This window comes from Hylobates moloch, unplaced genomic scaffold, assembly GCF_009828535.3.
Source record: "Hylobates moloch isolate HMO894 unplaced genomic scaffold, HMol_V3 SCAFFOLD_9, whole genome shotgun sequence".
NCBI classification, from domain to species: domain Eukaryota; kingdom Metazoa; phylum Chordata; class Mammalia; order Primates; family Hylobatidae; genus Hylobates; species Hylobates moloch.
The window spans coordinates 121,544,858-121,572,179 of NW_026652284.1; the positions used below are offsets into that span (position 1 = coordinate 121,544,858).

The 27,322-nt window shown below is 55.1% G+C and overlaps 1 protein-coding gene across 2 annotated transcripts in view; it reads right to left on the reverse strand.

Annotated features, from left to right (window-relative positions):
- SLC45A4 (solute carrier family 45 member 4) overlaps positions 1 to 27,322 on the reverse strand; it is a 97,009-nt gene that overhangs the window by 5,734 nt on the left and 63,953 nt on the right. For both annotated transcript variants that reach the window (XM_032760560.2, XM_058444042.1), the window contains exons 3-7: positions 8,683 to 8,871; positions 6,724 to 6,903; positions 5,082 to 6,103; positions 4,232 to 4,331; positions 2,901 to 3,112 (exon numbers count right to left, since the gene is read on the reverse strand). In XM_032760560.2, the coding sequence (XP_032616451.1) occupies positions 2,901 to 3,112; positions 4,232 to 4,331; positions 5,082 to 6,103; positions 6,724 to 6,903; positions 8,683 to 8,871 (1,703 nt within the window). The remainder of the gene's footprint in view (positions 1 to 2,900; positions 3,113 to 4,231; positions 4,332 to 5,081; positions 6,104 to 6,723; positions 6,904 to 8,682; positions 8,872 to 27,322) is intronic.

Genomic DNA, 27,322 nt, shown 5'->3' on the forward strand with positions numbered 1-27,322 from the left:
ATGCCTCCCAAAGTATAACTGCAGGTGGCCACGTGCAACAAAGGCTGGACCCACGGAAAGAGTGAGCAGTTTCACTTGTGTTTCTTGCACAAAGATACAAAAGAAAGCTGCTGTACATATATTACTATTAGACAGCATCTCCGCAAAGGCTTTTTCCTAGAGATAGTGAAAAAAAGGTCAGTCCACTAAGAAGCTAAAAAACAAAGCAGCTCTAAATGTGTGTACCATAATCACAGTGAGAGACCGTAATATACCTTTCATAAAATAGACAAAAGCAGTAAGAGAAGAGCTAAGCAATGGCAAGGCTGACCTCACTGACAGAGACGGGGCACTAGGTGCAGGACCCACATTCTTTCCAAGCGTACATGGAACATTTACCAACACGCGTGACGTGCTGGGCCACAAAGGAAGCCTCAGCTAACTATAAGGCTGCAATCACATGGGGTATGTTCTCTTGCCATTAAGGAGTCACACTGGAAATCGGTAACAACAGGACAACTGGAAAAAGCCCAAATGTCAGAAATTCATCAATGTCCTTCTAAATAATTCATGGTTCAAAATAGAAATCACAATGAAAATTATAAAAATCTTTTAAAAGAAAACACAACATTAAAACCTGCATGGTGCAGCCAAAGGTATGTGTAGAGGGAAACTGACCTTAAATGCAAATATTAGGCTGGAAATCAGAGTAAGAAATGAGCAACAGCAAATTAAACCAAGACGTAACGGAAGGCAGGGGACAGCAAAGGGCAGCAATGAACGCACAAGCACGCGGACACGTGGCAGGGAGGACTGGGATGCCAAAGGTCTTTGAAACACAAATAAAATCAATAAAGTCTCAGATAACTAATACGGGAGGAAAAAGGTGTTATCACTATAGGTTCCATCACATTAGATCATAAGAGAACAATTTAATGCTAATAATTTTGAAAGTGCAGATGAAATGGACACATTCTCAGAAAAACACAAATTAAAGCATCATACTCTGGGCTCGGTGCAGTGGCTTCCACTGGGATTACCCCTGTAATCCCAGCACCTTGGGAGGCCGAGACGGGTGGATCACCTGAGGTCAGGAGTTTGAGACCAGCCTGGCCAACATGGTGAAACTTCGTCTCTACCAAAAATACAAAAATTAGCCAGGTGTGGTGGCAGGCGCCTGTAATTCCAGCTACTCAGGAGGCTGAGTAGCTAGGAGGCAGAGGTTGCAGTGAGCCGAGATCGCACCACTGCGCTACAGCCTGAGTGACGACAGATCGAGACTCTGTCTCTCAAAAAAAAAAAAAAAAAAAAGCATCATACTTTCTAGTAAGATATTAAATACTCCCTTGTTGAGTTTGAAAGAGCAAACACCACTTCTATGTATTTAGTATTGGAGGTTCCAGCCATTCCAAGAAGGCAAGGAAAATAAGTAACACGTACGAAGGATCAGGAAGGAGAAAATAGAGCTCATTAGACACAGATGACGTGGCTGTGTAAGTAGATGGCCCAAAGAATCTCCAGATGTGCCGAGGATTAATAATAGAAGGGTATGTCACACTGATGCACTGAGGATTGATAATAGAAGGGTATGTCACACTGATGCACTGAGGATTAATAATAGAAGGGTATGTCACGCTGATGCACTGAGGATTGATAATAGAAGGGTATGTCACACTTAGGAAGTTCCGTACTACAAAGTCATTCACTCTCCCCAAATTGACTCATGTAATTTGTTCTTAATTTTAAAAGCCCAGAAGCTGAATCTAACATTTAGATGACAAATAAATGATTAAGAATAGCCAAGACAATCTTGAAGGAGAACAAAGTTGGGGGATTTCTACTACCAGTTTTCAGGACTTATTATAAAGCTAGTTTGAGACAGTTGATATTTGTCCAAGAATAGACAGACTAGCGGAAGAGAAGAGAGCGGAAACACATGCTTACACGGAAGCCCACTTTATGGCAAAGGCGGCACTGCACAGAGGGGCGGGAAGCAGCGCTGGGTCATGACCTGGGCAGACACCCTTATGTAGGGGAAAAAATAAAAGTCTTGAACCCCTACCTCAAACCACACACACCACATCTACTCCAAGGAGACTGTCAACCAAGAGCACGGACACAACTGGAGGTGTTTGTGGCAAGGGACGTTCCTGCAGTGCTACCTGTGACGGCCCCAACCTGGAAGCACCCAAAGGCTCACGAAGCAGGCTGCATCCGGCCACACACTGTGACATGAAAAGGCTGGCCGTGCTGCTGCCAGCAAGCACTGAGTGGAAGCCAGATGTTTCAGCTGCATAAAGTCCAGAAAGAGCCAAGAGTCTGCCTGTGCTGTGGCTACTGAGCATTTGAGATAAAGCTCGTCTCATCTGTGATGTGCTCTGATGTAACATACACACCATTTTGACGATTAGCAAGAGTGTAAGGTATCTCGATGACTTTTTTCATGTAGAGTACATGTTGAAATAATGTTTTAGATACACCGGGTTAAATAAAATATGCTATGAAAATGGCTTTCACTGGCCTTTTCATTTTCTAAATGTGGCCACCAGGAAGTCTAGGCATACCTGGGTGGCTTTCCTCCCATCCAAGTGGACAAGGCTGGGCTGGAGCATCCCCCTTGGGGAAACGTGACTGGGCCTGAGGGGCCCAAAGGGGCAGGGACAGTGCTTTTGCCTCCAGAAGCCTCTGGGAGGTGCTGGGGGGTGGGGGCAGCTGAAGGAGAAGACCCTTTGTGGCCAGGGACCGACTAGGGACAGGTGGTGGCTCTGTGGGCTTTGGAAGGGGCCATCTCAGAACCGGAGAGGGAGGAGGGCCATTTGTGTCATGAACTTCCCCCCCGGGGAAGCACAGGGCTCTGCTCTGTGTGGAGAGAAGGCGCTCAGGAGGCTGGAGCGCAGCTCTCAGGGCTACGGTGGACGCACCTGCTTGATGTCGTGGTACTGGCCCAGCAGGGCGTATGGGCAGTAGGAGATGCTCATGGAGACGATGCCCATGGTGCTGATGGTGACCATAGCGACGTAGACATTGGGAAACATGGCCATCACGGCTGTGCCCACGGAGAAGCCCAGCGTCCCCAGCACGTAGATCACCCTGACGCTCAGGTCATAGTTGTCCAAGTACTTCTGTAACAGGGCTGCAGAGAGGGGCACAGGGACAAGGACGGTGGGCAGGTGGCTGGCTCCTGTCAGGCTCCCTCCACCATCCCTCCCCTCGCCCCCCCACGTCCCCCTGACCTCCACTCCTTCCAGCTGAACCCAGACCCGCTCAGGCAGGCACAGCTGGCATAGGCCTCCGGCACGTGTTTGTAGCTCACGGGTCCACTGGGATGCCCAGTGGCTCCAGCACCACAGACAGAAGTTGGCCCTCCTTGTCCCAGACCCCATAACCCCGCCCTTCCTGCAGCTCCCACAGGCCCCCTGCCCTGCCAGGCCAATCTGGGCCCACTCAGTGGCCTTCTCTGGCCATACACCCAGGATGGTTTCTTCTCCTGATGTGGGCAGCAGTGGACAGTCCTGCCTCGGGAACGTGCATTTTTGCTGGTTTTTCTCATGGGCACCGCTCTGTTCTTCCCTCACCCTTCCTGATGCAGTGGCTCAGACGGCACCTCCTCTGGGAAAGCACTCTGCTAAGAATTCCTCTGTTCAAGTGGTGGCAACGCCGTTTACCAATGCGCCAGCTGCCGCTGACCAAGAGGCCTTTACTTCGGCCATCCTCACATCCAGCTCAGGCCGAAATGAAGCTGGCCTTCCCCATGTTCAGAGTCCAGGCGGGCCAGCCCGATTCGCACTCGGCTCAGAGACCCCTGAGCCAATTACCCCTGGTTCCTGGTGAGCCTCGCTGCAGGACGGAAGCCTGCCGCCCGGCCCCATCCCTCAGTGTGAAACGTGCCTGGGCCCTGCCCCTCCACCTCTCTGATCGCCAGGCCTCCAGTGCTGGGGCCAGGGACAGCGTGTCTGGAGGCGCCATTGACGTGGGACAGCATCATGGGACCACACAAGCAGGACAGGCCCCAGAGGGGTCTCAGAACCACACTGCTCCTGGTGCCAGCCCACAGCCACAGCGGCCTTTTCCCTAAAATGAGCAAATGGGAATGTGGATGCTTCTCCCCAAGGGGCGGCCCTGTTCTGAGGGACCCAGAAGTCAGTGCGACTGATGGCCCCAGCTTCTAAGGTGCAGGATTCTCTCGCCCGCATTTCTAATCGCTGAGAGTTTTCTGGTTTGCGAGTGCTGACCTGACTTGGGGAGCTCTTACCTGAACAAATAGCACCAGTGGCGGCATAAATGACCAGGCCCCAGCAGCCCATCTTGACCCCGGCGTTGTAGGCTTGCCAGGTGGTTGAATTCGAGGGGGCCTGTTCCGGAAATGAGACGGGGGCTGACGAGGGCGTCTGCTGGGCCCTCCAGGCCAGGAGTGTATTTCCCATGGGAACTGCTGGCCGGCTGCTCTTTCTAAGAGCGGTGACAGGAAAGTCCCATCCAGGAGGAGAGCCCAGCCCAAGTCGGTTGCTATCTGTAAAGCATTTCCATGCCTCCCAGACCACGAATGGTCTGTGATGTGACTGCCAGCGCAGCAAGAGGCGGAGTGTTCTGTGTGCTCCCCCGTCCCCAGTCTGGGCTGGTCTGGACTTGCAGAAGTGATGCTCCCGCAGCCTCCGCCGTGGCCCTCTCGGAGCCACTGTATGGAGCAGCTCAGACTGGACCAGAAAGGGAGGGACCGTATGGAGACAGGAGGCCCGAGCGTGTGCTGAGGGCACCTTGGTTCTCCTGGCAAACGCAGCCACAGGTGTGACCCAGCTGTTACCACGGGGACCAGAAGAGCCGCTAATGAGCCTGGCATGGTCAACAGCAGGCCATTATCTTAGCTGCCGTTTTGGGGTCGTCTGACACACAGTAACAGACACCCCGTTCACACCAGAATTAGCATTAACGACTGCTCACCGCAGGCCTCACTGCAACATACCCCGTGACCCCAAGATGGCCCCCACCAAGTTCCCTGACACGCGTGGGCACGAGGGAGAGGCCCCCCGGCCCAGCCCGTGAGCTTCTCAGTGAGCCGCAGGTGGGCAGAGAGAACAGCCCCACTCTGGTGGCTGAGCACTCACCTTGGGGTCGCCTTCGAAGATGACCTGGCCCATGAAGTCGGTGTAGAACACGGCCTCGGCAATGACAGAGAACCAGGTGAGGAGGTGGCAGAGGCACAGCCGCATCAGCTCCCTGGGCATCTTCAGCATGGAGAGCCACAGCAGGCGCACGGTGGTCTCGCCCTCCCCCTCCTCACTCTCGGTGTCCCCACTGGAGTTGGTGGCCCCGCTCTGGTTCCGGTGCCGGTGCCGCTGCCGCTGCCGCTTCTGCATGTCATACAGGTCGCTCATGCTGCGCGACGGCTTGATCAGCACCACCGCGTTGGCGCGCCGGTAGCGGTAGCAGTGGGACCCGAGCTTGCCATAGTAGGAAAAGGTGCTGGAGGCCTGCCTGCGGAACGCATGCCGCCGCCGCCGCACGGAGCTCGACGTGGCCGAGGGCTTCATGTCCACCCTGGTGTAGCCGCCGAGGGCATCTTTTGTGGGGGAGCCACTTCCGTTTGGGACTTTAGCTTCATTCAAGTGATTATCCAGCAAGGTCTCGTCCTCCTTGGCAGCTTCCTTGAGGAAGGTGGCCAGGCGGGGCAGCTTGGTCTTGGCGAGCTCCTGGCTGGTGCTGCGGGGGGTGGCAGGGTAGGAGGCATCGTGAAAGATGGAGGGCTCGATGTCGTGCAGGAAGAGCAGCTCGGGCTCCAGGTCCAGCGCGGTGTCCGGCACGTGCAACGCCGAGTCGCTCTTGCTGCGCACGATGCCCACGTCCAGGTAGTCCAGGGCCAGCTCGTGCTCCGACTGCACCTCGTCTGGGAAGGCAGGGACGCTGTGCGGCTCGTCCCCATCCAGGGCGCCGGGCTCCTCAGCGCTGCGCTCCTGCTGTGGGCTGTACTGCTCCTCTTCGATGCTGAACAGGTGCAGGGCCACGGACACCGTGAAGATGATGGCGGCGAAGAAGAAGAGCACCTGGTTCTGGGTCCGGAACCAGCTGCCCAGGAAGGTCTGGGTCCAGTCCAGCCCACCCAGCACGTAGCCGATGGCTCCGCCGAGGCCTGCGTGGGAGGAAGCGGCTGCCGGTGAGCCCGTGGCACCAGGCCACAGGGGGAAAGCTCTGGGAGGGCCTCTCCCTCTAACAGGGGGCCGGGGCTGCCCTCATGATAAGAGTCAGGGGATGGAGAAGGAGAAAGCAGTAGGAAAAACAAAACAAGAAACTGTAGCTGCCGCTGGGTCTGCGAATTCTGACCCAACAGAAGTGCCCCTTGATCAATGAAGGGCAGACTACCCCAGGATGGACACAAGTGTGCGCCTCTCTGCACCGAAGGGCGTTCCCTCTGCATACGGAGCTGGCCACGTTCACCCTGGATGGGAGTACTGCCCTGCTGGAGGGCACGGTCAGTGCAGGGCTGGGGGGTTCACTGTGCAAGCATGCACGTCACCCTCTGCAGGCCTGGCCTCCTGCCCCTTGAGGCGCCTCAGTGCCTTGGCCCCACTGTGCTCAGTGGTCAGGAGGGGCTGCCCCTGGTTACCTTCCAGCCCTAAGACCCTGCCCACTGCCTCAACCCTCCATGCAGCCTGATGAGGCGGCGCTGACAACACAGGCTCCTGTCCCCTCCCCACACCGGGCCCGGGCACGTTGGACCCCGGCCACCCAGCCTCGGTGCGGGAGCGTTACCGGCAGAGAAGGCGTGGATGTTGAGGGCCATGTCCTGCTCCTCGCTGTCCACCACGTCCAGCAGATAGGCGCGGATGGGCCCCTCGGTGGCATCGGCGCTGAAGTCCAGGACCACCACCCCCAGCACCGTGAGCACGATGCCGATGGGCTGCCGGTTGGGGACATCGCCGAGGGCCAGACCTGCACAGAGCACACGGGAGGGCGGTCAGGTCCTCAAGCACTGGCCAGGGTGGGCCTGAGAGCAAACAGCCACATGGAAGGGGCATGCGGAGGGGCACGGCCACAAAACCATGCCAGCCTTCCTGTGCAAGAGAGAGAGGCTCTCAGGCACAGAGGCAGCGGAAAGGAGTTGGGCTTTGCACCACGCACTTCCGTGGGTTCCAGGGTTTTTCTCCCCATTCGGTTAGCTGTTTATCGGACCTCCAAGGGTTTACTCGCCCTTGACGTTTTTCAAACAGAAAGGGGAAGAATGTACCTTTCTACCCCGGCCGTCAGAGGACGGCTGCTGTGCTGGAAGCACGAATTCACTGTCGCTAAGAAGGCCACATGGTAGTGCGGACGCCCACGGGAAAAGGCGCTCATGCCACAGACAACCCGCAGGGGACACTGATGAGGCTTCGCGAAGCAGGCGCAGGGGGTCTCGCTGGGCCTGCTCTAGGTCTGAAAGGAAACGACACCCCAAACTCTGGGGCCTTTGCACGCAAGTTCTCGGGGCGGCCTGGGTTCAGGAGACGTGGCTCTGGAGAGAAAGATGCCAGTGGCCTCACCTCACCTACGAGTCCTCCTGCAGTGGGCTGCCGGCACTCAAAAGCAGCTGTCCCCACCCATGTCCCTCCTGCCTCAGGGGAGTCTGACCCTGAATCCAATGTTGATGGCTGAGGCTCACCTTGGGTCTCCACTTCCCACCAGGGAGACAAGCAGTGCCCTCCTGACAAGATGAGAGGAATTGCGGGCCAGGGCCTGGGACCCAGGCCTGAACGCAGACACACCTGCCCCGTGGGAGGCACGGGAGAAGGGCTTTCTGCCCAGGTGGTCCTTGCTGGCTTCCTCAGACCGCGGGCAGGCGATAGCTGCGAGGCAGAGGGGCTGGGGCTCCCAAGCTGGCTGCCATCTGGGTCACATTTGGGCAGGACCACCCCCAAGGACACAGCCCTGGGAAGCCACGTTGTTCCTGCTGCATCTCAGTAATAGTGGGGAGGGGAGGGCTGCTCCCGAGGGACACGGACAGGCAGGGGGCCGGCAGCTCCGCGCCCAGCAGGCACCAGGGCAGCCGCACCCCCACACGCAATCAGAGGCATCGCCTGTTGGTGACGAGGCCCACCCCACGGCCAGTGCCCACTCAGGCTCTGAGAAGCGTCCTGGGGCCTCTCCTCCTGCCACTCAACTCCCTCAGCTCCCTCCGCATCAGTGCAGACCTGGGGCAAGTTCCTCTAGTTCAGAACACAGATTAAGCTCCTCTGTCTCAAAAAGTTCTTGCCAGGAAAATGTTTTAACAGTTTTGATGGGTGCCCTCAAGGCAAAAACTATTTTCCCACACAGAGTCGCTCTAATTCAAAAGAAAACAACCACCAAGAAGGCAAAACACAAACATCAAACCAGGTTCTGGACATTTTAACACCAAGTCGAAGAAAAGGAGAACAAAAAAAGAAAAGATAATTTCTGAAAGAATGCTGGAAACAGGACGTGGTGTCAGATACGCATTAAAAACAAATGATCACAACAGGAAGCGTTTCCCTGTGAACAGGTTCCTCCGGCTTTCCCACATGGGGCCGGCTTCGGCGCCGCCAGGGGTGGTCACCGCCACGGGTGGTCACCGCCGGGGCGGCCCCGGCAGCGCAGCCAGGCCCACGGAGGGTCCGCCTGAATATTCAACACCATTCAGCTTTTACTGAGAGGGGCTACCCAGGGCCGGGACCCCGTCTGTGTTATGAGGACGCCAGGTGTGGCCGAGAAACTTACCGATGGCAGAGCCGTTAAGGAAAAGTGCAACGCCAAAGAGGACGCCAACGCAGAGGGCGAGGATGAAGGGCCGCCGGCGGCCCCAGCTCAGGGTGCACCGGTCGCTCGCAGACCCAATGAGAGGCGTGAAGATGAGGCCGAGGATGGGGCTCAGGAACCAGGTGAGGCTGTAGTACTGCTCCGGAAGGCCTGCAAAGGACACGGAGCCGTCGCACACGCGGGCACTGGCCAGGCCCTGCCACAGTCTGCCTGGGAGCCCCGCGGCAGGCAGGCGCCTCTGCGCACATGCACGCGTGCGCACATCCCCTGCCCAGGTTTTTCTCCACGGGGTAGACTTCTCTTTTTCTGCAAGGCCGGATGACCTGAAACCAACCCGGCCCCAACTGGAAGCATCAGGTGGCCGGAGAAAAGCTGCCAGGCCCCAGTGGGCCCACCTGCATGGGCTCCAGCGTAAGGGGCAGCACACGCTGACTGTGCAGGCACATGGAGGGCGCCCCGCCCGGGGCTGGACACAGGGCTGAGGGCCCCTCCACGCTGCTGGTGCTGTCCAGGGCCTCGGGGCTGCTGAAGGCCACTCTGAGGGTGGCAGGCACAGGGCCACTGTCCCTCGACACCAGACAGTCTACAAGAGCAGGACAGTGACTGCAGCTTCACAGGGGCAGGAAGGGCCCATGACTTCTGGACCTCACTGGCTGAAAATGTACCACAGAGGGTCCTGCAGAGGGTCCCCACAGCCAGCAAAAGGCTGTTCTGTGTGGCTACTGAGTGGGGGCGGGGGGATGCACCACGAGTGTCTCCAGCTGGAGCCAAGGGGTTGCAGATGGCACCTGTCACACGCACATTCTCCTTCCTGACCACCCAGGGAGGTAGGAAATACTGTGCCTGTTGTAGACAGGGAAACTGAAGCTCAGAGAGGTTGGGCAATCTACCCCAGGAAACACAGCTAGGATTCCAGCCCAGGGCTACCTGATTTCAAACTCTGTCCCTGAGTTTACACGCTGCCTCCCTATCACAGAAACCCACGTGTCCATCACCAACCAGGCAGGCACACAATGTCGGCACAGTCATAAGCACCACAGCATGGGAACAAGCGGCCGCCTTGTGCAGCCGTGCGCACGAGCCCACTCACGGCGCTGACCACGCACCTCTGACACCTGTTGTGTGATGTCCAAAGGCGCGGAAAGGACTCTCCACTGTGAGAACTCGGGTGCCGGTTGCCCTTGGCAGGGGGCAGTGGCTGAAGCGGGGTCGGGTGTCTGTTCTTGATCTGGTTGGGAGCCCCCGCTCCAGTCACGTGGTGCCAATTCATCCCGGAGGGGACTTGACATCTGCGCCCTCTCCCCACGTTGTACGCCAGTAAAACACTTCCTTACAAAATAAAGGTGCTTGGCACGCCAGCGGCTCATCTGGCTAACATTTTACACTGCCAAAAGCCATTGAGAATATTGTGTTGAACTAGCAAGAAAAATAAACTTGTGTGGGAGGAGGAAATCATTTTCACAGGAGGGAAACACCTTTCAAAATTATAGCTAATGTGCCCACTAAAGTATTTATGCATTCAGCCCAGAATTTAAGGTGTTTGCTTTGACCTTTGCACTGCACACAACTTCAGGAAGGGTGAATTTTATTCCTACTTGAAGTCAGCAGAAAGGACTGATGTTTCAGGAAACGAGAAGTCTGTGAAGCGTGTCCGCTGGATGGGTGAGAGTTTACATGGCAGGCCTGGGTTCCTCAGCTGCACCGGAACCGAGTCCCTGCCCTTGTTAATAATTATCCATCAGGAAGCCTATTTCTCAGAAAAGTCTCTTTATCAAAACTACGCAGAGGGTGCAACACTCAAAACTTCAGAAAGAATGGGAAGCGGTTATTACTCCCACCACATGCAGACTGTACCAACAGACGTCGGCAGACCCGTGCCAAGCAGCCCCTCGCAGAGCTGCAGAGCCTGTGTGCGGTCCTGGCTCCTCTGGATTGGGCACCCAGAAGGGCTCTGGGTGTCTCCTGTAGCAGCAGGCTGGTTCTCACCTCCCTGCCTGGGAATCCCTCCTGCTATCACTTTTCAAACTCCTTGGGGGACATCCACCCAGGAGGCCCCCGCCAACCCTGGGCACGCTAGGTCCTGCGTTTTCCACACAGCATTGAAGCCACCTCGGCCACCCACACGCACTCACGAGAGACCGTGCCCCCAGAGGGCCATAGCTGCTCACTCCTCTCTCCACCACTCCCCCCAGTCTGACACCTGATGGGACCTGTGACCCACAGAGGGCTTGAACACTAGCTGATTTGAACCAAACCACTTGACCACTTCCAGCAGTCCTCTTTCCTTTCTGAAAACTCTGACTTTTCATCTGATAGCCCTTCGCTTAATCCTGAAGGATTTTCTGTAGTTTTTTTTAGCATTTCTAATAGGAGGGGCTTCTGCTGACGACAAATGCTCTTGGATTCTGTCTGAACTCTCTTTATTACACTTTTACTCTTGAAGAATATTTTTGCTGCACACAGAATTCTGGGTTAATTCCTCCCAGCCCAGATCTTTGAAGATGTGATCCACTGTGTTCTGAAACCCATGGTTTCTGACAGGGTGGCTGTGGTGATTCCCATGAGTGTCCCCTTGTATGTCATGGATCTTTTTTTTTGTCTGGCTGCTTTAAAGATTCTCTTTACTACTGCTTTTCAGCAGTTTGACAATGACAAGCCTAGACAGGGATTTCTGGACACACATCCTGGTTGGGCTTTCTGGAGCTTTATGAATTTGTAGATTTATACGTTTCGCCAAGTTTAGAGAACATCCCATTATGTCTTACTTCAAAGCTGTGGGTTTTTTTTTGTTGTTTTTTTTTTTTTTTTTTTTTTTTGAGACAGGGTCTTGCTCTGTCACCCAGGCTGGAATGCTGTGGCGCAATCTCAGCTCACTGCAACCTCCGGCCTCCTGGATTCAAGCAATTCTTTGCCTCAGCCTCTCGAGTAGCTGGGTACAGGTGTGCACCACCACACCGGTGGCTAATTTCTGTATTTTTTTGTTGAGACAGAGTTTTGCCATGCTGGCCAGGCTGGTCTCAAACTTCTGAGCTCAAGCAATCTGCCCACCTTAGCCTCCCGAAGTGCTGAGATGACAGGCGTGAGCCACTGCACCTGCCCCTGCAAAGGTTTTACATCCCATTCTCTATTTCCTTTCTTCTGGGGTTCCCATGACAGACATCAGACCTTTGAGATCATGCCTCCGTTTCCTGGAACATTCTTCATTTCTTTTTTTTCAGGCTTTAATCTCTATATGATCATTTCTATTGACATACCATTAAGTCCACTGACTCTTCTGTCCTCTCCAATCTGCTGTTAACCCCATCTGGTTCATTTTCTATTTTGATACTGTATTTTTCAGACCTAGAATTTCCACTTAGCTCTATTTCTGTAGCTTCCATTTCTCTGCTGGGACTCCCAGCTCTCCATTCTGAGTGTTTTTTCTGTCCTTGGGCGTAGTTACCCACACCCATCTGACCAATGTGACAAGTGACATCATCGTGGGTCAGCCTCCACTGCTGCCGTCCTCCAGCAACGGTCGCCTTTTCTTTTTTTAAAAAAAAAATGTCTAATAACATTGAGTCGTATCCTAGACACTGTGAATGATGTGTCATAGACTACACTGTTATATTCCTCTGAGAATGTTAATGGTTTTATTTAACATGAGGGTTTGAAATTCCTGCCCCATCTCCTAATTCCGCCCTAACTCTGCCTGTGGGTTCTTCAAGAAAGGCAGAGTGGAGTTACCTATCCAAGTTTTAGCCGTCCTGTGTTGCGTCAACGAAGGCCAACAGTCAGGTTAAATGTGGTGCCAAGAGAGAAACCCAGACATTCCCTCTTCCAGCTGTTACCTTCCTACTTGGTTTCTGCCCCGAGCGCTGGCTGGGTGTCAGGAGGGTGGGTAGGAGCTGCAGGTGCGACCCAGCCCACCCAATCTAGAGGAGGCGCTGCGTGCACAGGCCTGTCCCGCCTTCGTGCTGCCAACCCTGGGAGATGGGGAGACACTGGGTCCGGAGCAGCCCTGGACCAGGCAGCCGTCCCCAACCCGGAAGGGAGGCTTCTCACCCCGGGAAACAAGAAGACACAAGGCACTGGGGGGAACCGCTGGGCCCGGGCCAGGCCTTCGGCTCCCAGTCCTCCTGTGGAGGCCGCTTCTCCACCCTTGCCCCACAGGCCCCTCCAGAGCCTGGGGGGACCCGGCCCCAGGCCTCCCTGGGCACCTCCACCCGCAAGCCTCCTCCCCTTTGCCCTCAGCTCTGCCTCCTATAGCCCCCACAGCTGCCCCAGCCTCCGTGCGGCCCTGGCCCTGGTCTCTCCTGTGTTGCCAGCCCCCAGCCCTAGGTCAGGCCTCCCCACGCCTCTCTCTGACTCCCACGAACTCACCCCTACACCTGGCTGGCCTGCCTTGGGACCCAGGTCAGCCCCTCAAACCACACAGCTGCCATGGACTGTGCCTGGAAGCCTTTGACCGTTCCTCGTGGCCTGACATCGTGATTTTAAATTTACACCCTGCGGTGTCAGGGGCCGTGTTCCAATCCTCAACAAGACACTGTGGGGCTTCCTCTCTCCATCTTTCCCCTCTGCTTGGACACCCCACGTCTACATGTCGGGACTGGCACTTGGCACATTCTAAGGGGATCAGTGGAGACACAGAGCCCACTGTGGCACCACCGCCTGTGCCTCCCACCCACGATGCTCAGTGTGGTGAGAAGCACATGGGCCTCCTGCTAGGGCGCTCTCAATGCTGGTGCGCAAGGTGCCCTGCCCCATGTGCCTTCCCTGGAAGGGGTGGCGCGCCTTGGCACCAAGCATCTACACCCAACGACAACTGTCGCTGCTGAACCTCTTGGTGGGCCTGGCACCACCCCAGGTGCTGGCCTGTCGCCTCTGGAGGAATCCAGAATCTGGCCAGAGCAGGAGACCCACGACTGGGGTACACAGGGCAGGAGGGTTGCCAGGGTCGCAGGAGGCTTCCCTCAGGAGTGGTCATGGGGTGAAGGCCGCAGACACCATGAGCAGGTCAGGCCGAGGATGGAGAGACAGGCCGGGGGGCCGGGACAGGGCCAGCAGTGTCTGCGTCTCATTCTTCCCTCCCCAGTCGGCCTAAAAGTCAATTACAGGCTGCAAGGAAAGCTCAAGCCCAACAGGAAGTCAGTGACTCCATCTCAGTCCCCAGCACCTGAGGCAGCACGGCCACGGGACGCCCGCCGGGTGCCCACAGAGCTGGGCTGCAGGAGTGGGTGGTCCCGAGTATCAGGGGACAGCTCCCTTTGTTTTAAGCATCTTGGCAAGAAAAATAAACATTTTTCATCCTATCTTCAAAACAGCCCTGGGAGGGCACAGCTGCCGCCTCCCTGCCTCACAGATCCTGCTCCGACGTCCCCGGCGGTGAGAACTCGGTCTTCCCCGTTCACAGCAGGGGGCTGCCACTGGGACGCCTCTGACGGGGCATTTCCCAGCCCGGCTCCAAACAAACACAACGCGGGGCCCAGTAAATAAGTTTTGTTTTTCTCCCAGGGAAAAGTTGAACAACAATGGTGGGACCCGGAAGGCTCCCTGTTCACAGGAAATACTGTGTCACCGCTGGGCCGCGGGCTGTGTGAGGTCACGGGCGACGCTCGGGTCACGTGTGGCAGCTCCCGTTCACAGTGCCGTGTGTGATAAACTGGGACTTTCTGGTGAGGGGAGACTGGCGGGGGGTGGGGGGGCCAAGGAGTGGGAAAGTCGCCTACAAATGTTTAACAAAAGATCCGCAATGGGAACAGGAACTTGCATTCTTTCTTTCAATGGACAAAGCTTCCACATCAAGATATGCTTGTGTGCTGGGACCAAATGCTACAGTGCGGTGAAACTCGTGAGCACAAGTCCTGTGTGGGAAAGGCTTAGCATCCTTGAGTGACCTCTGATGAATTTAAGTCAAGGAACGCCGTCGGGAGCCACTTCTAAAGGGCCCCAGACAGGAAAGACACTGGGCTGGGGGAGCCGGGCCCCCAGGGCTCAGGCCACCTGCTTGCAAGAGGGGAAGGGCCACCGGCACTGGGTCCCCCGACACTGAGGCTCTGTGCTGGCGAGGGCCTCACAGCTGCAAGGAATGTTCCAGAACCACTAGAGCCACAGGAAGGTAGGGAGGGGGTGAAAAGAGGGGCAAGCTCAGGTGCTTTTCCTGAGCCTACTGCAAACAGGCCTGTCATTTAGGGTGGAGGGGACAGCAGCACCTTGAGTGTTCTCACATGTGCTGCCTCCCCACTCCAACACCCACGGCCCACCCAGCCCCTCCTGGAGTGCCAGCCACGGCTCCCCGAGCCCTGCAGGAGAATCTGGCATTGAAGGGCTGGGGACAATAAGTTCCCGGGCTTTGGCCTTTTGTAGGAGAGGAGGAATTGAAACTTGAAACCCAGGACCCAGCGCCTCATTTCTAGAGGGTGAGGCAGAGCCCTGAGGGGAGAGCTGTGCGGAGTGGAGTTGTTGGGTGCCCGATAGGCTGTGGCTCACTGCAAGCTTTAGATGGAGTGATCTGGGTGGAGGCAGCAGTTTTGAAATTGAACATTCTAACCCTTCTGAAGACTCCATTAATTTGACCTCAGTGGACTCTGAAGGGTCTTTGGACGGGACAACCCTGAGGCTGGGCTTGGTTTCCCGGAAAATGATGCTGCCCCTGCCGCCCTGTGCCAGGTGCCTCCCAGCAACTCCCAGGGGGTCACTGTTTCTCCTCTTCAACAAGGAGGGGCGCCTCCACAGCCCAGCTAGAGGCCCCTGGCCAGACCCAAGCAGGACGCTGACGCTCCAGAAGGCCAGCGGGAACATTCAGCAGCTGCTGTCCTGTCTCAGGGCCGACCCCTGTGTCCAGCTTGTGGGCACCTGTCTTCACTGGCAGGCACCTGTCTTCGCTGGCCAGCTCCTCAGGCAGGCACCCCCCGTGGCTGGAGCATGGGCTGCTCTCTGCCCTATCAGCACAGCCACCCATCCTCACGGCTCTTTAAAACAGATGTTGCAACAAGCAAACATCTTTGTGATGACACAGCGATGTTATCGTAGCTGTATAAGCAACCGTATGGCCTTTGGCTTGAGATTCCGGAAGCTTCCTGAAGAGCACAAAATGCAGGTCAGGCCATGTCCTGCAGCCCTGGCTAAGCTCAGGGGTCAAAGTTGGCCACACCCTCAGCTGCCTCCTCAGTTCCAGAAGCTAACAGCTACCCCAGGCCTTGGAGGAGAGAAAGGAAAGTTCTAATTCAATACACCCCAAACCCATCTCTTGATCTGCCGCTTCATATCTAGACCTCCTCTGGGGTCCCCTAACTCAGAGAAAAGGCTCTGTCACCCACCATTCATGCTGACAGGACCGTGGGCACCAACACCACCCGCCCCACAGCCCACCTGGCGCCAGATGCCGCTGCCTCCTCGGCCGCACATCCCCGCCATACACTTGTCTCCCATCAGCTCCTCCCGCCCATGGGACCTTCGCAGACACTGCTGCCTCTGCCTGAAGTACTCTACCTTCCCCCTTACCTGACACTCAATAACTGCTTAATGCCCTTAAAAGAGCTGCACTCTCAAGAGCAGAGTTCTGTGAGCATAGCAGGCTTCCAACGGACCCCTGGTTCCCCCCTCATCCTCCGTAACCCACCCACCACCTGCAGCCAGAGTGACCACCTAAAACCCATTGCTTACACCTGCTGCGGCGTCCAGTGCCCTCAAAGTCCAGCCTCCTGCCTGCAGCCCACAAGACCCTACCCTACCTACTGGCTGGACAGCCCATGCCAGGCCACTTCTCTCTCCACACCAGACTCCAGCCACCCACCCCACCCCACCTCCTCTTCTAGAAAACACCAGGCTCACATCCCGCTCAGAACCTCAGCCACGGCCACTGGGGAGGGTCAGGCCAGTGCCTTCCCCGGGTAGGGGCAGCTCCCCTGGCGTCTAGGCACTCCCTTGTCAAGGCCATAAGCTTCAAGGCAGCGGGACCATCCAGGACCACATCGTAGGAGGCTCTCAAACAAGCACGTGGCAGGTGACGGCGCCTGCAGACCACGGCCTCCACCCATGGCAGACACCCTGCTGCCACTCCAGCACGTGCTGGGTGGGCCCTGACAACAGACCCGCTGGGTGATGAGCCAGACTTCCCTATCTGCACCTCCCTCACAGCCAAAGCCTGGCCAACAGCAGGGGCCACATGGCCTCCGAGCAGAAATGCTCAGCTCTGAGCTTGCAGCCCATCCCACTCTGGCTGCGGGACTTTGGAGCAGCCTGGGCTTTGAACGTGCTGCCCTGCATGTAAAGGGGCACGCTGGGAAAGGTGGGCATTATGGAGATTAAAGGAGAATGTGGCGCGCACAGCTCAGCGCCGGACACTAGATCCCTGCCTGCACTCCCGAGGCCGTGGTGCTCTGATGACGTCCACGGGCAGGGAGTTCAAAATGCTGGAAGGACAACACCACAGCACCATTACACGGTGATAAGAAAGTTCTCTGCAAGTCTACTTACTCTCGGTAAATGAATTACATGTCAGAGGCCGCATTAGACTATTTTCCACAACACAGCCGGCCCGGTGAGTAGCCTCTTGGAAGTAGGTTTCCCGGAAGCTGAAGCAGCACAGGCCTCTGTCTCTGCATCACTGACTCAAATAAGACCCGCTGTGGCTGTCAGGGCCGGGCCCTGGAGTTCTTTAGATTTAAAGGTGCTGTCAGAGCACCCCATCTCAACAAGGGAGGGCCGCTCCTGAAGCCCCCACCCTTCCATCAGAAAGCCTAGGACAGAAGGCAGAGAGGGAGGCGGCCGCGGAGACGTGCGGGTGCCGAGGGTTCCCAGCAGGGCTAACAGGGCCCTGCACTCTCACAGGACAGTCCTTGTACTGGAGACAAACAGCTGTGCCGGAGAGGGGTCCTGAGACAGCAGCTCTGGTGGCCACGTGAAGGTCTGAAGCCCCAGGCGTGCCCAGCTCCAGGATGGGGTAAGCAGCAGGGGAGGAAGGGCCCTGGTGGCTGGGGGGCTGCCAGGAGCAGCGCTCAGGCCAGTGCCGCCTCTGCCGCCCGGCCTTGCTGCCTGAGCTCACGCTGTGCCTGGGGACAGTCCGGCCACTGCCCTGGCACCTACACCTGACACTATCTTCCTGTGGAATGAGCCCCCTGAAAAGTCTCCTGCCCAGGGAAGTGCAGTGCTGACACTGTCCACTTTCTGAAGAAATGGAGAGAAATGCTGCCAAAGGGCACGTGGCACAGGCGTGGTGAGTGCGTTCTGCCAGCCAAACGGGGAACGGGGCACTGATGACAGCCCCAGTGACGTGGAACCAGGCCTGCCCCACCCGGGGACCCAGGAATGCGGATGCTGGGGCAGCACCTCCTGCTCCGGGGACGCTGTGGTGGCGGTGGCAACAGCGTGTGACACCCAGTGAGGAATTTCCCCCACCCCTCCCGGCCTCTGTCTTCTCCCTTGTAAAATGGGGGGAAAGACCAGCACCTGACAGGCCCTCTCTGCAAAGAACACTAGTGTGGAAGAAGACACATTCGGTCACGTTTCTAGGGCTAAAGGTCACCCCGGAAGAGAAAGGACCTGACAGGTCCTGGGATGGGTGCAGAGGGTAGGATGAAGGGCACAGTGTGGGAAGGAGCACTGGAGACAGGGCAGGGGCAGCCAGGCTGGGAAGGCCTTGGCTCTGGGCTGAGAGCGCGGCCCCTCGCGCCAGAGGCAGCAGGGACCCCTCAAAGGTGCCTGGGCTGGGACATGCAGGTCCCCGTGAAGGCCGCACTGCAAGTTGGTGGGGGGAGGACCATGAGGAGGCCGGTTTAGTCCAACCTAGTACTCCCTGGACCAGATGACCAGCCAAGTCCCCGAGGTCAAAGGCTTGGATCACAAGGTCACCACTGGATGAACAGGGCACATTAGGAGGGGCTGCTCCAAGAGGGCTGTGCAGCTACCCAGGGTCAGATACCACGTGGGGGAGCACCCGGCAACAGCAGGTGGGTGGACAGCTGGCATCTTGGGACCCGCACTGAGTGGATGGGTCACCTGGCCACCTGGCATCTTCCAGACAAAGAACGCTTGAGCCAAAGCGCAGGCAGAGACCCAGGGACCACGGGGGACCCTCCCCCATCAGACACAGAGCCACTGTGGGCCCTGCCCAGCCCACTGTATTGACAGGCACAGTAGAAACACTCTCCCCACACGGCACCGAGCCACGGATCCCACTAGGAAGTTACTGCCACATGAGACTGGTCTGAGTGTGCGAAGGCCCAGTACACAGCGACACTAAGTGTCGGTCACCTCTCAACAGCGCCTGGTGAGGGCAAACGGCCTGAGATCAGGAGACCCCAGTTCAGTTCTTTACCAAGGTTCTCCTCCCTCCATGGGCACTGGACGGTAGTGTCCGGGTAACCAAGGCTCCAGGTCACGTAGCATGGCCCAGGCCCAGTGAAAATGGCAGGAACAGCACATTCCAGTGGGGCCAGGCCCCACACGCCAAGTGCCCGACTCAGGCTCTGCATCTCACCTCTCCCGCCGGCCTACAGAAGGGGTCTTCAGGGGTGAAGCTGAGCCTCCAATGGATTATATCATCTGCCTAAGCTCATACAGATGCTAGGGACTGGAGGGGGCGGGGGAACCCCCCTCAGGCTCCCACACACGGGGCCGGGGAACCTCAACAATCCATCATCACACGCCAGCCCCGCTACTCTGCGCGCCACGCTTTGGCCATGGGCTGGTTCATGTCCAAGGCTTGAACAAGATGACAGCAGATGTCCCCTTCAGCTATAAGGCTTTATGGTTTGAATTAGGGACAGAGGGGAAATCCAGCTGCCACCCTTATATGCTGCTGTTTATAGCTTTGATTATAACAAATGGCCAGAAACACCCCAAATGCCCAAGCAGGGAACGGTCACGCCAAGGCTTCAGGTGAAGACAGGGAATGCTGCTGCTGCTGCAACGGGAACCCACACACTCAGTGGCTCCCAGGTGAGCGCTCACGAGCTACAACGGGAACACAGACACTCAGTGGCTCCCAGGTGAGTGCTCACGAGCTGCAACGGAAACACACGCCCTCAACGGCTCCCAGGTGAGTGCTCACGACCAGCTTGGGCTGGACTGGAGTCTCCTTTCAGTGGTTGCCACTTTCCATGGTGTAGATGCTACCACCCCGCCCAATCGTGAGCTGCTGAGGTGATGTCACTGAACAGGAGTCGAGAGAAGCAGCAGCCAGCGCTGAGCAGCACCTCTACCCCGCAGGTACAGCAAGCAGACACACCAAGGCGAAAGGGAGTCGGGCATTGTAAGTGCTAAGTGCGCATTAACTTGGCTAACCTAAATCAACTAACTGCAAGTGCGTAACTTTTTTCACAATGGATGTGTTTAACCGCCAGCCCGCAAAGTTCTTGAAAATTTAAGCTGGCTATCAGGAGCCAGGATGAGCTGGTTCCAGCACACAGCAGACATTCGTTCATTATACCCTGCCTCCTGCCACACACTGATTTAGACGTGGCTTGAGAATGCTATTAAGTTAAAACTAGCAAGATTTTGGAAATTAAGGAAAAAATGAATTCTTGCTGATGGTTACTATTGCAGTTTATCAATAAAGATCTTGGGTATTTAAAAATTAAAAAACAAAAACAAAACACAGCCAGGTGCCATAGCTCACAGCTGTAATCCCAGCACTTTAGAAGTCTGAGGCAGATCACTTGAGGCCAGGAGTTCGAGATCAGCCTGGCCAACATGGTAAAACCCCACCTGCAGCAAAAATAGAAAACAATTAGCCGGGCGTGGTGGCAGACGCCTGTAATCCCAGCTACTTGGGAGGCTGAGGCACAAGCATTGCTTGAACCCGGGAGGCAGAGGTTGCAGTGAGCCAAGAGCGCGCCACTGCACTGCAACCTGGGCGACAGAGTGAGACTGTCTCACAATAAACAAATAATAATAAAATGAAATTTTAAAACCCTCTAACACTATCTCCCTTTATGACACTTCCGCCCAAGACGGCAGGCGCCCGGGAAACGGCTGTGGAGCGTGGCACCCATTTTGCTGTGCTCTTTTCCCTGCTGCGGGGCCTCGGCTAGGCAGGGCTAGCGCGTCTCTGGCTGGACCTGACTCCGGGCTGAGCTGGCCTTCAGAGACCAGCACTAGGGCCCCATGATTGAGAGGAGGCTGAATTCCGAGTCTGAATCCCAGCTCTGCCATCTACTAGCTCTGTTGAGTGTCCGTTTCCTGATCTGCAGAAGTCTGTAAACATCACCACCACGCTTTCATGAGAACTGAGTCATCCTGAACAGCTCACTGTTGGCATAAACCATTAGTGAATCGTCGCCAGCATCGGGACCTGCGGCGCTCACCCGAGGGAGTGGGGACTGTTCTTCTCTATGTCCACTGAGGCCTAATTCACATCTCGTCCCTCGGAAACCTCAGCCCTAGCCTGCTGATGCTGGTGGAAGGCAGCCTGGTTTGAAGGAAAAGTGCTGGCCTCCAATTCAGATTCTTCGTTCACCGTCAGGACCTCAAGGAGGTCACCTTTCCCTTTGGAGCCCTGGTTTCTAGAGACAGAGAGGCCACCTCCTCGTGGGCCCAGCCTGGGCTCTTCCCAGGACTGAAGGGTGCGGGGTGGGCTTCCTGGCCAGTGTGGAAGAGGGGCGTCCGTGTTTGTTCCCTGCTCGTGGCCGGCAATTTGAACCCTATTTGCTACTCCATTTTGACATTTCCCTTTCCTGTGACTACATTTAGCATCTTTCCACCCACACAGGGTCCCGGGTGGCCTGGCTTCCCCACCAGCACTCCGTGTGCACCAGCGGAGAGTCCAGAGGTGAGCAGGCAGTGTTACTTGTCAGCTTGAACCTACGCCAGGTCCTGATGCAGACTGCCTGACCTGGGATATTCTCCTGCGCGCTGCCAGGAGAGGACCCGTAGGCCCTGTCAGGGCTGTGGTGGTGGCCTGAGGTGACCTCCCTGATAACTACACTGATGACAACAGGCTTTGGAGAGGTGTCGCATTGGCACAGGAAAGCTGGACGCAGCTCACCTCCACGCTCCGCTCCGGCCCCTCCTCCCAGCACAGCCAGGCTCCGGCAGCACTCGACCTCCCGGGACTTCGTCACTGTGAGCTTTTGCTCCCCAGCCTGGAACGGCCGTCCCCCTTGGTGACCATGATACTGGCTGTTTAAATGTGTGCCCGCACGCTGGTCTGCCTTCCCCGAGGACAGGAACGCGCCCGCTATCTAGCAGGTTCTCGGAAGGCACTCTGCAAACCGAAACTGACTCTCCAGCACTGGGTTTGTTGCTTCGTCTCCTAGTGAAGTTGCAGGTGACCACACTCAGCTCTCTACCCACAGGAGCCATGGCTGGGCTTGTTAAGGCTTGTCTAAGGTTGTCACCCTCTGAAGGCCCTGACCCACAGCAGCAGCAGTGCGGAAAACCAGGTGATATGAAACCAGCAGGGAACGGCACTGACTGCTCAAATGCCACCCCCCTTCTTCAGGCAGGTGAAGCAATTTAAATGCATGAGACACACAGGCGGCCCCATTTATAAATCATGAGCGTCAGGTTACCGTGAGGGGCACTTCAACCCAGGGCAGAGCGGGTGTGTCTACAGAATGCACTTCCGGTGTGGCTGCAGTTAAATCATGCTCGGCTGTCACGGTCTAGCAAGGGTAACGGTGACGAGGAGGACGTATTTGTATTCTGGAAAATATGAAGGACCAAAGACCCTCTGTGAACCCCACAATGATTCTAACGTAAAGCTTATGAGAACTGGTGAATTATCCGAAGAAAACACAAAGCCACAGGGAGCCAGGCTGGCCTTGGACTTGGCAGAGAATGGGGAAGTGTTTCAGAGCTCAGGTGTCAGGCGCCAGGTTTACGGAAGAGGGAGAGGGGAGCAGTCATTGCACAAAACTGCTACTAGGTAAAAAACAAAAGAAACCATGCCATCAAAACATAGGCAGCAATTCTCATTAGTCATGTTCTCAAATGAAAAATGTAAGCGTGTGCATGTTCAAAAAGTTAAATAAACAACTGGACTGAAATGTACAAAACATCAGAGTTGGCTGGGTGTGGTGGTTCACGCCTGTAATCTCAGCACTTTGGGAGGCTGAGGCAGGTGGATCACCTGAGGTCAGGAGTTCGAGACCAGCCTGGCCAACATGGCAAAACCCCATCTCTACTAAAAATATAAAAAATTAGCTGGGTGTGGTGGTGTGTGCCTGTAATCCCGGCTACTCAGGAGGCTGAGGCAGGAGAATTGCTTGAACCCGAGAGGTGGAGGTTGCAGTGAGCCAAGATCGTGCCACTGCACTCCAGCCTGGGCGACAGAGCAAGACTCCGTCTCAAAAACAAACATTAGAGTCAGTGCCTGGATTCTCCCCTGCCTGCGTAGAGCCTGCAGTACCGACTGTCCCTGATGACTTTCGTCCCTAACACCAAAGCCCAGGCACTGGCTTCCCAAGCCATATTTAACTCAACATGTGAGCATCCAGAGAAAGCTGTCCCCGGATTTTCCCTCTCACCCAGCCCTGACCGCCCTCAAACTGGAACTCAAACTCTCAGTTTCCCCAAAGTTTTCCATTGTGTAACACATCTACACCTAAATCCTCAGATATCAAGTGTCTAACAGTTACTTCCACCTCAACATTTAATGTTTCTGTGATGTTCCCAAATAGTTTATAAGCTAGAAAATATGTCTGCACATCCAAGTCCATGCTTCACTTTAAAAGGGGGGCAAACAACCTATTCTGCACCCACAGACAAATCCTATTAACATACTATTGACATAATTACACATGTACGTATCTTCTGTAAGATCTAAATAGTCCATTTTTTTAAATGACAAAATGACCATCATCTGGGAAGCATCCTGCTGGTGGACACATTGTATACTAATTGCTTTTAAGGGCAAAGTAACTTTGCCCTTAAAAGGGCATTTATTCTAAAACTTATTTTGACAAAAAGCCCACTTATTTTCATAATTTAACTTTATTTTCATACATGTTTCACGGAAATATTATACATTTATGGAGTAATTCCCTTGAGAACAGTGTACCCTTCCTCAGAGAGCCACTGGGCGGTGCCCAGTGGATGAGGGCACGGAGGGCTGGCCAGAGGGTAGCACTAACACATGGCCCACAGATCAACACAAACCTCCATGGGTCCCTGAGCTAGCTGGTATCCAGTCCTATCAGTTTAAACACATTTGTGATGTTTCGTTACTATTTAATTTCCTTTTGGCTTTTGTTAAATGATCATTTTTCAGCAGAAATAATTGATTTTTTTGGTCTTAATTCAAATGTGTATGGTTCATGTTCTAAGATTCTGAAAATTATAGTGATCTAGTAAGTTTGGAAATTGCCAAAATACAATATATTGCTTACTATAAGGGATTTAAAAACTACTATTACTTTACTAGTGCTCATATGCACAATATTGAAAAAGGGCAGAATCGCTCAGGTTTCTCTGTAAATCACCTCCCTGGAGTGGCATGTAAGGCCTCCTGTGATGTCATCCTTCCCTGCCTGTCACACCACTCTGCACCGAGCTCACACACTTCTGCCATGCTAGACTAGTCACCATTTCCATAACATGCCACGGTCTCCCCATTACACCACAGCCCAGACTGTGCCCAGGGCCACCCTTGCTTCACTGACCCCTACTGACCCCTTGCAACTTGGAGGCTCTGCCTCCTGGCTTCCAGCCCCTTTCTGTCTGCATTGCGCTGGGTGTCCCTCTGCCCTGTTCCCCCGTGCTCCATGCTTACCTTTAGAAGCAAGCAGGTGATGCCTCATATTTTAACTGTCCTTCCTAATCTTTCTCCTCCAGACCTTGAGGGCCTCCAGGGCAAAAATCACAACCCTCACCCCAAAGCCACACAGTGTCCCTCACCGCCGCCCTCCACGCCTTCCCGGATGTGGCGCTCCACAATCCCTGGAGCGAGTGCCCAGCCGGCCAGTGTCTCCTCTCAGCACACTTCTCACCTCACCAGACTGGGAGCGCCAGGTCACGTGCTCGTGTCTCCAAATGAGCTGGAGGCCTCAGGCTGCCCGTTTCACCTGCAGCCCTGGGCACAATGCCCAGCACCTAGCAGGTAGGTGCTCCGTGAGTACTTGATGAAAGAATAATAGGTGTGTAACTCTTTGGGAAAAATTAACATAGTTGACATTTTATTGTTTAAAAAATACAATGATCTGAAATGCAAGGAAATCCAGGCTTCCCAGTCTAAACAAAACATCCTTGCAGAAGAAGTTTCTCAACTATTTTGGTCAAGATCTCCTGAATGCTGTCCAGCCCACATACGTGGTTCTCCCTCTGGTGTGCGGTTAGCTGGCCACGGGCCACCTGTGCTGCTCCGTGGACGCCTAGGACTCCTGGGCAGCAGACGCGTGCCCGAGTCTCCGAACCCTCTCCCACTGGACTAGAGTGGGCAGTCGCAGCTCCAAGCCTGGGCCTGTGTCACCATCAAGCTCTAAGTCTCCAGTCAGCAGGAAATCCAGTTTCTAGCTTTGTAAAGTTGCCCCATTTTTTTTCACATTTTTATTGTGATCAAATATACACAACATCAAATTGACCTTTTAAAATCATTGTAAATCCACAGCTCAGGGGCAGTAAGTACACTTAGACTGCTGTGCGACTATCACCACTCACCCCAGAGCACTCACCCCAGAGCGATGTCATCTTCCCAAACTGAAACTCTGTCCCCACGAAACATGCACTCCTCTTTCCTCCCCCAGCCTCTGGCCTCCACCATTCTGCTTTCTGCCTCTATGAATCTGACATCTCTAAGGCCCTCCCATGAGTGGAATCACACAGCTTTTCACCGAGTCTATTCAGCTGTGGCCATTCACAGTCTCCCCCCCGCCACCGCATCTCCCCCTGGCCCCTGGAGGGCAGCAGGCACCAAGCTCTCCAGCCTCATCCAGCGTCCACCACCCTCTCCCCACGGAGACACTGCTCACTTTGTAACTTTGAGGAGCCCTTGAGTATAGATTTACGTAGCACCCTCCCCAACACCAGGCATGATGCGAGACGTGGGGTGCCTGCACCCACAGTACAGCTGCCAGGGGGCCAGCGGGGAGCAGAGCAGGCTGCCCTGCCCTGAGGAGCTGCAGACATGCAGCCCCATGAAAGCCCAGGCTGCGGGAGGTGCTATGAAGAGTGCCTGGGAAAGCCCAGTGCAAGGTACTCTTCTAGCAAAGTCTCCCCAGGTTCCTCAACAGCAGTTTCCAGCTCATCCGAGTTAGTATGGGGAGGAAGGAACCATCAGGCCAGAAGCATGACGGAGAAAATTAACCACCCGGATGCTGTGAGCCAGGGCTGCGGCCTGGGCCACGCGGTGAATTTCTGCGGGGTCCACTCTAGCCCCAGACGCTTGCTGTGACAAAGCCCTGCCAGGTGAACCGCGTGACTGGGGCAAACATGCCCCTTAGGAATTATTCCTGCCAAAAAGGAAACTGTTTAGGGTTAGCTAGGTGCTGAGTGTGGTTTTTCAAAACAGGAAGACAAACCAAGAGTGTGCTATCCACAGACACCCCTGGGTCAGTGGGTGTTTTCAGACACAACAAAATAGGTTTACTGAACCCCTTTCAGAGTGTCCTCACACACACAGGAACTCCTAGAAAGGCATCAAGTGTACCTGAACTGCAGAAGTGCACTATTAAAATGCTTGCCACCCTCCCAGGCAAGGGAATTGCAACACAGCTCAGCTTCCAAGCTTCACACAGTTGCCCAGTTAGATATGTCCTGCAGAAGGAAAGTAACCAACTGCTTAGTCACCTGCTTAGCAAAGTAAGTGCTTACTCCAGGAGGGTGCAGGAGCAAAGCACACACACGCATGCATACACACGCTTGCACACGTACGCACGCACACACATGCACGCGCACACACGCATGCACACACGCACGCACATACACAGTATCGTGAGGTGCATTTTCACCTGAACGTGGTAGGAATGTCTTTCTCAATTCTTGCCAAAGATGTGTTTTCAGGTGGATTTCAACACTAAGCTACAGTCAGTTGCATAAGGCGGCCGCCAGTTTTAGAGACAACACGCTGAGTTCCTAAGAAGGGCTGGGCTCATGAGACTGGGCTCCGGAGGGCACGGCCTCTGCAGGTGACTCAGGGCGGGGCTGGGGCCTGGTTATCTCCGCACACCTGCTCCCACCAGCACCCGGTATCAAATGGTCAGGACTCCACACAACCCAGGGAGTGGAGAGAAATGGCCAGCACTTCATGTATTTTTTAAAACTTCCAGTGTTTTGTGTGAGGTGGGCTTTTAAAGAGTAGACTTTTCCCAGAGGAAGAAAAGGCGAGCTTCAAGCTACAACAAACCGTATCCTAGGAATCTCGATTCACACGAAACGACAATGAAGAATGGAAAGTCTGGTGTTTTAAACAAACGGACAGATAGAAAGTGAGCATAGCTTTAGTCATCACGCCCAGCCTCCTGAATTCAGATGGACAAGAATAAACCTGACTTCCCCCACAAATAAATCTGCAGACGTCACTTATTCATTGTCGGATGCTCTATTGCTCACGATCTTCGTCAAGTGCAGAGAAGTTAGGCTCTCACGTTAATCCAGTTCTAACTCATGAGTCAAACCGAGACTGCAACAAAAGAACGCCCCTTTTTTCTTTTACATGGTTTTCCTTTTCCCTTGAGTATAC